The 13,669-nt window shown below is 36.8% G+C and overlaps 1 protein-coding gene across 1 annotated transcript; it reads right to left on the bottom strand.

Moving 5' to 3' along the window:
• Positions 1 to 413: 413 nt before the first annotated feature.
• Positions 414 to 1,052, bottom strand: LOC110594251 (mediator of RNA polymerase II transcription subunit 20-like). Its single transcript, XM_044911843.1, has one exon. It carries the CDS (start codon positions 1,050 to 1,052, stop codon positions 414 to 416), a length of 639 nt encoding a protein of 212 aa, XP_044767778.1.
• Positions 1,053 to 13,669: the final 12,617 nt, after the last annotated feature.

Consider the following 13,669-nt stretch of genomic DNA (forward strand, 5'->3'; position numbering starts at 1 on the left):
TTTATTACAGCTCAGCCCCGCCCAGCCCAGTCCATCCACAGCGGACCTAAGCCAAATCCTCAGTAGTTGGAGATAGACAGACTGCTTTCCCACCAACGCTAGGCAGGCCTGTCCTACCTTTTCCCCTAAAGCAGGAAAGCCCCACACTTCTCCACTCTTCATAATTAATCATTCTTGAGAACAGGCCAAGTCCAGTCCAGCAAGGCATAGGGTGAAGCAGCTGCTGGGGGGCTGTGTGTGAGGGTCAGGGGAGAGGAGTCCAGATCCCCAGAACAAAAGTCACAGCTGGGAAGAGGGAAAGAAGCCTCCATGTCTGCCCTGGGTTTCTGGGGTCCAGGGGCCTCAGGGTGCAGCCCTTGCTCCTCCTGCACAGTCCCCCTGGTGACAGAGCTCAGCTGGGCAGTTGCCAGTCACTAACGAATCCCAGCCACTGGCACCTGCTGCTGCTTGCGGATCTTACTAAAGAGTTCCATGTACTGGACCATGGTATCTGCTGGGCCATAGACAGCATCGTGTCTGTTCCCAAACACTGCAGGAGCCCCTGGTGTGTGGTTGCCTAGAAAACTCTGTAGGAACTTGAGCAACAGGCTCCAGCAGTCGCTAGCTACCACGCAGGGGCCATACTCCACCTCTACGGAGATGCCTCGGGCACTGGGCCCCGTGGTGACTGTGCCCACCTTCACTAGGAAGTCACAGTACTGGTAACAGCTACCCTGGTTCTCAATCTTGCTGGCCTTAGCACTCTGGAAAAAGCCCTTCAGCTTCACCATGAGCACATCGAAGTTGGTGTCGGCAATAAGCCAAGGGCCATTCTCAAAGAGGGCGAAGCAGCTCAGAGGGTACTCTGAGTTGTGCATCACATACATCAGCTTCCCAGCCTGACCTTGGCTGCCAAGAGCGGAGGCAGCTGTGTGGTAGGTCTCACAATCCACGCAAAATGTTCCTTGCTTCTCTGCCCCAAGCATCTCCAACTTCCGGGTGAGGAGCTCCACTGTCTGCTGGACACTCTTGCCCTCAGCCACAGGCATCTGGGACACACAAGTCACTCCCATGGTATCGGGCCAGGAGGGTGGCAGGAACAAACAGCTGAATCACAGTGTTCTCCGGCCGCCCACACTAAGTGAATCCCCCCTAATGCAAGCTTCTGCCGAGGGAGGTGCTCCGGAAATGATGTAAAAACTCTACGTTTTCTTTCTAAGTTAATATATAAATGCTTTAAAAAATTATTCCCGTTCAAAAGTCGGGTTAGCAATATTTTCCCTTTCCCCAACTCTTACCTAGATGTCTAAGCCTCTTTATTTGCAAAAAATTACTAATAATAATCTTTCCTGGTAAAGATAGGTAGGTAGACATAAGAAAAAAAAACAGGTTTCCTTTTTATAAAGTATATTCTCATTGAAGAGTTGAATAAATTCACATTTACAGATATATATATAGCATTATTTTTTTTATTTTCAAACCAATTAATAAAAAATATAATAGCTGATGTTATTGCCTCCATGCATTCGACAGGAGAACAGAGGGCAGAGAATGCCTGTGTAACTATGTCAGGTTGCATTCACAAGCCGAATTTAGTTCTTACACGCCATTTATAGTGTTTAGTAGACAATTCCCAATCAGGGGCTTCAAAGATAACCCAAGCTACCATGGCACAGCTTCACGCATTTCTTTTTTCTTCGCTGCATAATAACATAAACTAGAATTAATCTTATGTTTAGTCTTCCACATTCTATAAAAATAAGAGCTTCTAAAGACACAGAATTTGCTTTAAGAAAGAAAAAAAGAGCCCCCCACCATGATCATCCCCCTATAAGAGAGCAACATTTTAAATTTACCACATGCTTAAGTCCGCATTCTCTTAATAATGTTAATGTAATTAAGCTGCATTTGATCTTCCAGACTTTTTGAAATAAAATTATTCTGAACCAAATTCTCACAAGAATCGAGAAAATCAGTCTTCAATGTGTTTAAACCTAACAAGACCTTATTCTTGTATAGTAAGTTCTTGGCAACAACAACAAAAACAAAACTACATGAAATACAACTGCTATTTCAGTGCAGCAGTATTCGCTACTCAGAGATCTGGTCCTCTCCCTTTATCTCTGATTTCTTATCGTCTACTGCCCACTGGCATCTCCACTTTGAAGTCTAATGGGCATATCAAACTTATCAGGTCCAAAGTGACCCCCTGAACCTCTCCACAATGCAAACCTACTCTTTCTCTCATCTTCTCCATACCCATAAAAATGACAGTGCCATCCTTCTTCTAGTCATTCAGGTCAACCATAAGGTAAGCTTTGAAACCTCTCTTTTCTTTCACACTATATGTTCAATCCATCAGTACATCTTACTAGCTCTCTCTTCTAAATATGTCCAGAATCCAACCATTTCTCACTACCCTCAACTAATCGTGGCCTAATGTAGGTAATATTTTCTCCCATTTGAGTTATCAGAATAGCCTTGTAACTAACTGGTCTCGCTACTTCAGCCCATGCCTCCCATGCACCCCCCTCCCCGCAGGGTGTCACTTTTAAGTCTGGAAAATCATATTGGCTTCTGCTCAAAGTCCTTCATCTCACCCAAAATAAAAAGCAAGGTTCTCAAAGTGATGCATACAAAGCCCCTCTATCTGCTTGTTCCCTTGTTCCCCTGTGTCTTTAATCTCTTACCACTCTGCCAATTGTTCACACCCTGCCCACCACCAAAGGGGCTTTGTATTTACTCTTAGTTCCGTATGGAATGCTCTTTCAACAATTATCATCAAAGCTCCCTCCATCAACTCCTAATCAACAAAGTCTTTCCTAATGACCTTATTTTAAAACCAAATCCATTCCAGACCTTAACCTCTTCCTTCCCTCAAATCACCAATCTTCCTTCTCTGTTTCATTTTTGTCCCTCTATCATCTGACTTAACAGTCATTTTGCTTATCTAAACTATTTTATTTAAGTAAAAATAAAAAAAATACAGCTTTCTGGGTTGTAGTAGTACTGGAGGACTGTATAGACAATGTTATATAAAAGTCAAAACATTATGCTAAGTGAAATAAGTCAAGCAGAGAAAAACAATTATCATATGGTTTCACTCATATGTGGAACATAATAGCATGGAGGACCATAGGGGAAGGGAGGGAAAACTGAATGGGAAGAAATCAGAGAGGGAGACAAACCATGAGAGACCCTGGATTCCAGGAAACAAACTGAGAGTTACAGAAGGAAGGGGGGTGGGGGATTGATTAGCCAGGTGATGGGTACTAAGGAGGGCACGTACTGCATGGAGCACTGGGTTTTATATGCAAACAATGAATCATGGAACTACATCAAAAACTAATGATGTATTATATGGTGGCTAACTGAACATAATAAAAAAATATTTAGCATCTATTTTTATGTGATGAAAATTACAATATTTATGATAAAGTAACACTACCCGCCATTTTAAAAAAATAAAAATAAAGTGATCCAGGTTTTTTTTGGCATATTTCTATTAAAAAAAAGGTCAAAACTGGAATGTGCAGAAAATAGGATGTGGCTGATTTGTGGACTCATATTTATTTTTGTCTTTAACTTTTTTAAAAAGAAGACTCCTGGAGTAGATTGGCATATTCTGTTAAAGACTTAAGTGATCCATTTTGTGTACACCGATGCTTCACAAGGGATGAGCCCAGGGACCATGACCCATTGCTGTGTGTATGTATTTACAAAAACAAAACAAACAAACCACCCATTTGGATTTAAGATAGCCATCACAAACTAAAGACTGTGACTTATTTAGGTGCAATAACCTGATTCCCCAAGTTAGTTACAGTGGGTGTTATTGCTTTTATGACAGGATTTATTCAGACTGCTGTACTCTTCATTTGATGTAACAAAATGCTATTAATCTAAATATTTGTATGTAAAGTATCTGTAGCTAGATTAAGTTAAAAAAAATTTAAAAATAAACTATTTTACTCACATACCATACATTTGAATAATCTCTCTTAAATTGTCTGGTTCATCTCTACTAAAATATACTAGAATGTAAACTCCACTAGTGCAGAAATATTTGGTCTTATTTGTTCAGTGGTATATCCCCAGTGGTTAAAACAGTGCCTGGTACAAAGCTGTCACTCCACAAATATTTGTTGAATAAAATGACAAATTACATACAGATATGAAAATTCATAAGAGCAAATTAAGAATATCTGTTGGTATTGTTATTGTCTTTAATATATTTCACAATGTCATGTTTTCAAAAATGCATTCAATTAAAAATTTGAGAGTAAATAAGAGAATACCCAAGTGAGTTAATTTATTTATAACCAATATTGCATTCATCAGGCTAAATTTGTCACTGAAACTACTAATTACAAATACTCATAAACATATTATGAATTGTCTGTTTATATTTATTTTAATAATTTGCCCATAAAATTAATCAAGTGTCATTATTTGTCAACCTCCTACTTCAACCTTTGCCTTCTTAATAAATATCACTGGCATCAATCCAATAGCTTGTGGTCCTGAAACTTAAGTCATACTTGATCTGTCATTCCCTCTCAAACAATCCGTCAGCAAGCCTTGTTAATTAGAACTTCAAACTCTATTATGCATCTGCCCACAACTCTTACCACCACTATCATCATGCCAGACCAAGCCACTACTATTTCTCTTCTGGACAATGGCAGCAGTCTCTCCACTGGTCCCTGCACTCACATTAGTTCTGTCTTCCAACCCATTTTCCACACCACAGCATGACTATTTTTCTTATAGTACAGACTAGCTCCCAGCAGTCCACGGCTTCCACTGCTTGAAACCTTTCACTTTGCTTTTATAGTTGCTCTAGTTACGTTTTTAGACTTTCAGTGGCAAATATTTTCATACTGCAATACAGGACAAAGAGATCCTGCTGTATACTCTTTACCCAATTTCCCCAAAACTTAAGGTCTTACTTAGTCACAGTATAATTTTCAAATCAAGGACATTAACAATAATAGGATACTAGTAACTAACTGAATGCAGAGGCTATTGGTCTGCAACATAGGGGAAAGACTTCCTGGACACCTAGTCTAAAGTAATTTCCTTGATTTGTTTTCACCACAGCATTTTATCACCACCTGATATTTTCCCATGTATGTATTTTGTTTATTGTCTATATTTCCATACTAGAATTTGAGCACCACATGAAGTGGGACACTTTTTTCTTGTTCCTGACAATATCCTCAAGATTTCAAACTATGCATGCCCAATAGCAGGCCTTCAACAAATATCTATTGACTGTATAAATTAACCAAGGAATATTAAATCAAACTGAAGAATTATAAAACTGTTAATTCTATACTTTACAGTTTTCAATTCATTCCTATATATTTATTAATCTAATTTAGAATAATGGAAAATTACTAATTTAAGGGTCAGATAAGCTTGATTTCATTTCCCAGCTCCCTCACCAACCACCAAGGTTTAAATCCTACTTAAGAGTTAGTTTTCTCATAAGGTATTCAAATTCAAAATCATCCAGCCAGTAAACATTAAAGCCAGTATTCAACCTATGTTTGACTGAAAAAGCACCAAGTTTTATAGCACCAAATTCAAATGTAAGCCCATGATGTCAGTAATTGTCTTTTTTATTACTTATATAATTACTAGTGCTACTATAGTATCTCCCACGGAAAAGACCCTCAATAAATAAATCTTAAAAAAAGGTAAACACTACTAATGAGCCATATGGTGTGCATCCATCATATCTGAGTTTGTATATTCCAATTTCATTTATTAAAAAGGTATTATCCTTGAACATAAAATTCTATTTCAGTATTCTTATTAACAATGTTGTTATTAAATTCCATGCCATCCACATAGATTTATGTCTCTATATCATTCTTGAAAACAAAAACTTTAGTTAAATATCATCCTAGTCCTTGCAAAAATAATTAGCTTTGGTCAAAACACCTGCATTTAATTATTTTTATCAAATTTCAAGGTTTTAAAATCTCCATATATAACATTCAGAAAGATCTAGGATGAAATACACATCTGATATCATGAGATTTTCATACTTTATTTATCATGAAATCAAAGGTTGAATTTGAATAAAATAAAAGGTCAAAAGAACAATAAGCCCCTCTCACTATGTATCATTCTCTGATGCAATTTTAAACTATCTTAATGAGAGTCTGTTACATTTTTATAATATTTTGTTCAAATTTTATCTGATATGCATAGAGTTATCAACTTTTGAAATTCCTGATATTCATGTTTTAGTGTTTAAAACTTAAACATTTTCTGGGAAGCTAGTTAAAAAGTATGAGAATTTCGTGCATGCTCTCAGACATAAACACATGCACACACACAGCAGAAATTATCTGGTTTTTATCTTGACATATGTTTCTATCTCTTTAAATGACTCCCCTATGGGGCGCCTGGGTGGCTCAGTTGGTTAAGCGACTGCCTTTGGCTCAGGTCATGATCCTGGAGTCCCGGGATCGAGTCCCGCATCGAGTCCTGCATCGGGCTCCCTGCTCGGCAGGGAGTCTGCTTCTCCCTCTGACCCTCCCCCTCTCATGCTCTCTCTTTCTCTCTCATTCTCGCTCTCAAATAAATAAAATCTTTTTAAAAAAAATAATAAAATAAATGACTCCCCTAACAAATTCAAAAAGAAAACAGTTATATTTTGAACAGGATCATAGCCAAATGTAGGTTGATATAACAGCAAACCAACTATGTATTTCTGACTTCTATGAGTAAGACTCCATTATCAAATCATTTGTATATGAGAATATATGTGTCCACACACATTAGTTTAGCCATCTCTTTTTCCAAATTATAATTTGTATACCAAATTGTATAAGAAGTTAGAGCTATGAGTTTCACACTGCACTGGTATTCAGTGTTTAAAATCATGGAAGAAAAATTCCCTATTCCAAAGGTCTCCTAAGAGGTGATATGAAAAGAGTCCAAAATAAAACCATCCTACATAGGCATATCATCCCTATTTGGTGAGCCACACAAGAAAGTGCAGATCTGTATTCAGAACGGCAAATCTGTATTCAGAATGGCAAATCTGCACTTTCCTGTGTGGCTCACCAAATAGGGATGAAATGTGAAACTCATAGCTCTAACAAGCCAAGGAATGCTGAAGACTGCCATCAGACCACCAGAAGCAAGGGGAATGGCATGGAACAGACTCTCTCTCACAGCACTAAGAAGGAACCAACCCTACTGATAATTTTGATTTTGGACTTCTAGCCTCTAGAACTGCAAGAAAATGGGTTTCTGTTGTTTAAGCCGTGCAGTTTGTGATACTTTGTTATGGCAGCCCTAGCAAACTAATACAAGGGTTAAGAAGAATAAATAAAAGGAACTGTTTGAAAGGAAAAAAAAAGAAATATTCAAAGGTCTGTCCTGGTCTCATATACCTTTGTAGTTGATGGGCACTGCATATGGGAAGACCTCAATGGATGTTCACTGGCAGAGTGGCTGGCCTCAGAGTCCACCTATCTTGTTTCTCCTCTAGCAACTTCATGGCATGCATCATTAGTTTCACTCTTACACGTGGGTCAAAAGTGAGCAACAGGGGAAAAAGAGGGAAACTTAAGCTTGAGATAACAGGCTGAAAAGAAACAGTGAATACTTGCCTGTTTCACTGACATAGAGAACTATTTAGTATGTCAAAGGATTTTAGATTAATTCACATTTGATGTAGGTATCTCCTATCCAGATCTATGAAACTTTACTTACCAATGATATTATTCCTGATTCAGCTTTAAGAAACTTCTGAAATCTAATACAAGGTAAGCTTATTCCAGATATGATCTCAAAGGGAAGCTGGAGGATTTGGCTCAGAAATGGTACAGACTGAAACAAAGACTAATGAAGTTTCAATATAATGCCCAAAGCAGATTAAGGCTATGTCCACTCAGGAATGAAACAGCCGAGCATTTGGAGAGTAGGAGTGCTGACTTGGTGACTACCAGTCCATCTGACTTTTGGGAGAAAACAACTCTTTAAGATTTCTACCTTTGTTTAGTTGCTCTGGTGTAGGTTCAACACCTTATAATTCATAATATAAGGAACAATAATATCAGAAAAGAAATCTGCTTGTTACAAAAATTTACCCAATCACTGAGTGTCATGAAAATATTGGAAACTAGATGTGTTTTTACCTGACAACCATTGTTTTTTGTCATAACTGTTTAACTGAAGTACCTACAAATGTTTTCTACCATAAACTATATTAGAATAAAGTTAAGCAACTCATTCATGACACATTTTAAGAAAATTTATTTCACAAATGTAAATTTATTTTCCCAAAATATTTACTACACAAAGAAATGATGGACACTTCCAGAAGGAATAAACACTGAGTATTCACTATTTTCTGTTCACATGGAAATCCTGATGAAAATACTTAAGAACAGAAATGATATTAGTTGTTTACACTGTGTCTTCATAGACATTTAGAATTTATAAAATTGCTAGATACAAAACTGAAATATCACAGTCAATACTCTACAGCAGGAATTTCATTGAACCTTATACATGTATCAGTATATCAGTACTGGTATAAATCATTTACGAAGACTATTAAGTTACCTTGGCATTGCATCCTGAACACAAATTAACACCTGACTTGGTTTTTCTGATTTGAAATTATGATTTTTTCAGTACGTTAAGATAGATTGTTCTTATATTAATAATTAAATAACATTTTGATATTTACTTTATGCCATTTGTGTTCTTAACAGAATAACAAAAGAATGATAGTTCTGGATAATTTAAGAGCAATGAGTAGATAATGGACAGAATATAAAGAAAGTAAAAAAGCACATGGCTTCCATTACAGCTAATAAGACATGTACTGGCATAAAGCCATAGAAACAGTCCACAAAATCTTGACCTTGCGACCAGTAATTCCACTGGCCACAATTCTGTGAACAATTGTGATGGCTCTATCTCAGTGCATCTTTCTTTCAGCTATAGAAGTCAGTGATAAAGCCCAGACAATGGTGAAACATGCCTTTATAAAAATTATCTCATAGTCTGAATAAAACCGGAAGCCAAAATCAAACCTAAAGCACATACACAGAAGATATAGTGTTTCACTGGGGTGAAAACTGTAACACAATACTTCCTGATGTCTTAAGACAATTGGTGTTCCTGTATACACATTTTGAATGCCTTGTGAAACTTCCCTTCTTTTGTAACTGTTACGATGTGAAGCAATATTTATATATGCAGCTTAAGGTGACCAAAGCACTAATTAATAAATCTGAGATCCTATAACCATTTGTGCTGTAATAAATAATAATAGCTCTTTGAATTTTTAAAAGCACCTTCCATATGAATTTATTTATATGCACTAACGCTTCAATATGAGCATGTGAAATACAGAGATCTGGCTTTTTGAGTCTGCATTCTTCAAGCGCAGACTAGTTAAAAATATAGCAAACCACAGGTGTTCTGGGACTTCTCCCCCCAGATCTACTGATCCTCAGTGCACTAGCAGCTCTTTCCACTAAACATCTAACAACAACAGATACACAGGTTATAGGTGAGAAATCTACCCTGAAGTGGCTGCAACTTCATGTATACTCCCATGCCCCCAAGCTGTGAAATTCTCCAGCCCTCTTGCAGGAGGAGGTCCTGAAGGAGATATATGTGGGGGACAGAGAGAATGCCAGATGGCTGTTTGTGAGAAAATCTGGGACTGGGGCAGTCGGCCAAAAACAGTGGACTGAATAAAAAAGGATGATCACCAAGAATATACCCTCCCCAACCACCACAAATGAATGGAAGATGAATTCAGGGCTCTCTTTCTCACATACGTGAAAATCCTTCATGCAATTTTTCATTCATGTGTGCAACAAATAACACAAGAGTTCTAAAAATTCAAAAGGATTTGTATTGTGCTCATTTATCTTACTATCATTTTCTTTTGCTTCATTGGAAAATAAAAGGCAGCCCATTGACAAGGAGAGTGTACGCAAACTTAAAAATAAAGTGTTTCAAAAATTTTTATCACCAGAAGCAGATGAGAATGCAAGGAACCACTTTCTACTTGATTTGTAAGTAAGAGGGGTATTTACATTGTATTGACTGTTATTGTACGCCTTTATCACTTTTATTGTTTGCTGCAGTATAGCCCTGTGAAGGTCTGCCAAACCACTGCGGCTTGCTCAAAAGCAGGGCTGAATTTTAATTAAGCCAAGGCAAATAGACACAGAACAGTTGAACTTGATTAGACCACTTGTCCTGATGCACACACAGAGGGCATTCAGCACACTTATTCTAATAAGTGACAAAGTCAGTTCACATACTTGGTGAAATAATCAAGATAAAAACCATCATTTGTCAGCATACTCCTTCTACATAAGACTTTTGCTTCTCTGTTTTAATACAATAAGCCACCAAGGAGAGCTGAAACAAAAGGTAGCCATTAAGGATACATGTGCCATAGTTTCTTGATAACAGTAATATTCTACATTCCCTGGGAAGAAGGGGTATATGAGTTTAGTAATTAGGATTCAACAGCATTGTTCAAGTATAGAAATAAATACATCTATGTGATTTTCTTTTCAAATATTTCAACCTAAAAAAAAAAAAAAAAACCAAAAAACCTTACCACAGCATTTAGCCCAGATAAGGGAACAGGTGGGATGTGAGAATTTCATGAATTTTTATTTTTGATACTTCAGGAAGAACAAAGCATCCAGGTTTCTGGCTTGAGCAGCAGAACTGTGCTAAAATGTGTTCCCACAGTTAACTTTTGAAATCAGCCAGAGAACTTCATGCAAGTAACCTCTGGAATATTCTCTAAAACAACTTTCCTATACACTTCCAGACTCTAAGCAAAAACCTCACCTTCCCTAAAGGTGGGGAAATGGTCATAGGTAGTATTTCAAAATTAAATGTACAAAAAGATATTCTTTCTATATATGTGTATATGGGGTGATGGAAAGAGAGATCCTAAAGTATCAATAAGCTATTATTTCTTAAGGTATCAGTGAAAATTCAAAGATAGGTCTAAAAGTTAAAACAGTACTTTGCATACACATCGAAGTATACTGTAAAGAGTAGCCCTTCCTTTGATAAATTCAAATCACTAAGTCTTTAATAGCATTTTGCACTTTACTTCCCAACATTCTAATATAATTGACTACACTTAATCCTAAGAAAATAATCCCTCGGGATTAGCAAAACAAAAATTCAGTCAATTCCTAAACATAAATGGATACTTTTTCTGTGCAGAAAAGCAAACTGGGTTTTAAAAAGAAAACAAAATCTCAAGTTCTTATCCTTGATAACAGCAAGTAAAAATTAGCATATTTCAGCTACTTCTTTGTCTGCCACAATTTCACTCTTCATTTGTCTACATGAACGAAGGAAGAAATCAGTTTGGTGCGGATTCACCTAAAATTCCTGATAAATATACTTTTGAGTCATTGGCTAGAAAAAAACAGACTGTGAAACCAGATCATTCTGAATTTGAATCCTATCTATGCAACTTCCTAGCTACATTATGGATCAAGTTACTTAACTTCCACTTTATAGTTATAAAATGTGATGAAATAACATCTTGGGAACAAATATAAGAAATATTCCATTTAATTTCCACACAACTGATTTTTTTTAGTTTGTTGTTGTGGAGAGGGAGGGGGAGGGGCAGAAAGAGAGACAGAAAGAGAATCTTAAGCAGGCTCCATGCCCAGCACAGAGCCTGAAGCAGGGCTTGATCTCACAACCCTGACATCATGACCTGAGCCGAAATCAAGAGTCAGATGCTTAACCAAATGAGCCATCCAGGCGCCCCACTACATAATTAATTTTTAAATGATGTTTTTAATGTGCAAAAGTTGAATATACTCATATAATAGGAAACAGGTTTCCATTCCATGAAACCTAGCATATTTTCAAAAAATACTCAGATCTTAACTTTTAGGCACAATTCTGAGAATTTTGCAGTATTGCCATGTTGTACATGCTATTTTGATTTTGTTATTTTTATTCCCAATAGAGCATGCTATCTACCAGTTTATGTCTAACATGTTTAGATATACCTGGGGCTAATGCAATATGTATGATTTCCATGGATCTATCCTTCTTATCCATATCTGCCTTTCATTTTTCAATTTCTACTCATTTTCATGAAATAAATGAACAACTTTTTAAAAATGCAAATAACTGCACCACTAGTGCTCCTTAGGCAAAGAGGGAAATGTTACTCAAACTCAACTGTTGATTAGCATTCATCAACTTCATGGAATAACCTGAAGTCTTCATTTCACATCTGCTATTCAAAAGGTCAGACTGTGGTTTACAAAAGTCTATTTTTGGATGTTAATGTGTAATACAGAAGACAGATTATTCCAAAGTCAACTCTACAAAACATTAAGGAAAATTTCTGACATACACGTTATTCTGCATTTTATGTAGGACTTAGTTTCTAATGACCATGCATTAGTATAACATCCATATCCTGCTACACTCTATCACTCAACCCCATTCAGTCCCCCATTACACAGATCACAACTGGTAATTTTATATTTATGTTATAGCTTTTGTTGTTTTCTCTCTCCTTCCTTTATAGCTTGTAGGCTATATATGGGTATCATCTTTTTTATCAGCAATATATAAAAATTGTTTCAAAACAGTGACCAACACACATTCAAGGCTCAAAAGACATTTGTTGAATGAATCTCAAATGAATAAAACCTAACGTTTAAAGGATAAACTCTTAATTTAGGAAAGATGGAAGGAATCTGTTTTGCTTTATTTTAGTTTTCCTTCTGCTAATTAATTTCATTTACAAAGTAATTTGCTCATTGGTTTAAATTAAATCCAGTGTATATTTATTATTTAATTTTTCATCAGATCAAAGAGGTGGATGAGACCTTGAGAGATTATTCTTGCCTTGAGGTACTGCTACTATTCCAAGCATTTCAGTACACATTAGCTTTTTCTTAAAACTCTGGAAGCCTCATGAAATTCAGACTAGAGATAATCTTGCCTATAGGATAGAAAAAAAGATATCTACAAATGATCCTAATATATAACCAAAAGTTAGAATTTGCAAATATTTACTCTTAAAAAAGATAGCAAATTATGAATTTAAGATTATAGTCTACCCCATCCTCTCTCTGGGGATGAGGATTTTGTGCATAGTGTTCTTTACCAAGGGACTGTTGATATGTTGATTGAAATAATGGGCACAGAGGCAGAATTGGAAGGGTCTAGAGAAAAGGTAGAATGAGGGGAGGACAGTTAAAGAGGGGAGGAATGAGTGTTACAAAAAAAGATCAGTTGTGGAGAGTGCTTAAAGTGGAACTAAGAAGGAAGCACTGAAGCATATGAGATCTTTAAAGAAGGAAAAGTCAAGAGGACCCTTAAATATTTTGGCCACTTATCCAAAAAATTAGTAAATATCAAAATCAGCCCTCAAAGTTTTTTGGATTTTTTGCTTGTTGTCAAAAGTAGGATTTGTGTTTCTTTTTTTTTAAGATTTTATTTATTTATTTATTTGACAGAGAGACAGCGAGAGCCGGAACACAAGTAGGGGGAGTGGGAGAGGGAGAAGCAGGCTTCCCGCAGAGCAGGGAGCCTGATCCGGGGCTTAATACCAGGACCCTGGGATCATGACCTGAGCCAAACGCAGATGCTTAACGACTGAGCCACCCAGGCGCCCCAGGAT

Source organism: Neomonachus schauinslandi, chromosome X (genome assembly GCF_002201575.2).
Source record: "Neomonachus schauinslandi chromosome X, ASM220157v2, whole genome shotgun sequence".
In the NCBI taxonomy this organism is placed as follows: domain Eukaryota; kingdom Metazoa; phylum Chordata; class Mammalia; order Carnivora; family Phocidae; genus Neomonachus; species Neomonachus schauinslandi.

Excerpts from the sequence above, each read along its gene's own strand:
- LOC110594251 (XM_044911843.1), bottom strand. The coding sequence starts at position 1,052 with ATGGGAGTGACTTGTGTGTCCCAGATGCCTGTGGCTGAGGGCAAGAGT.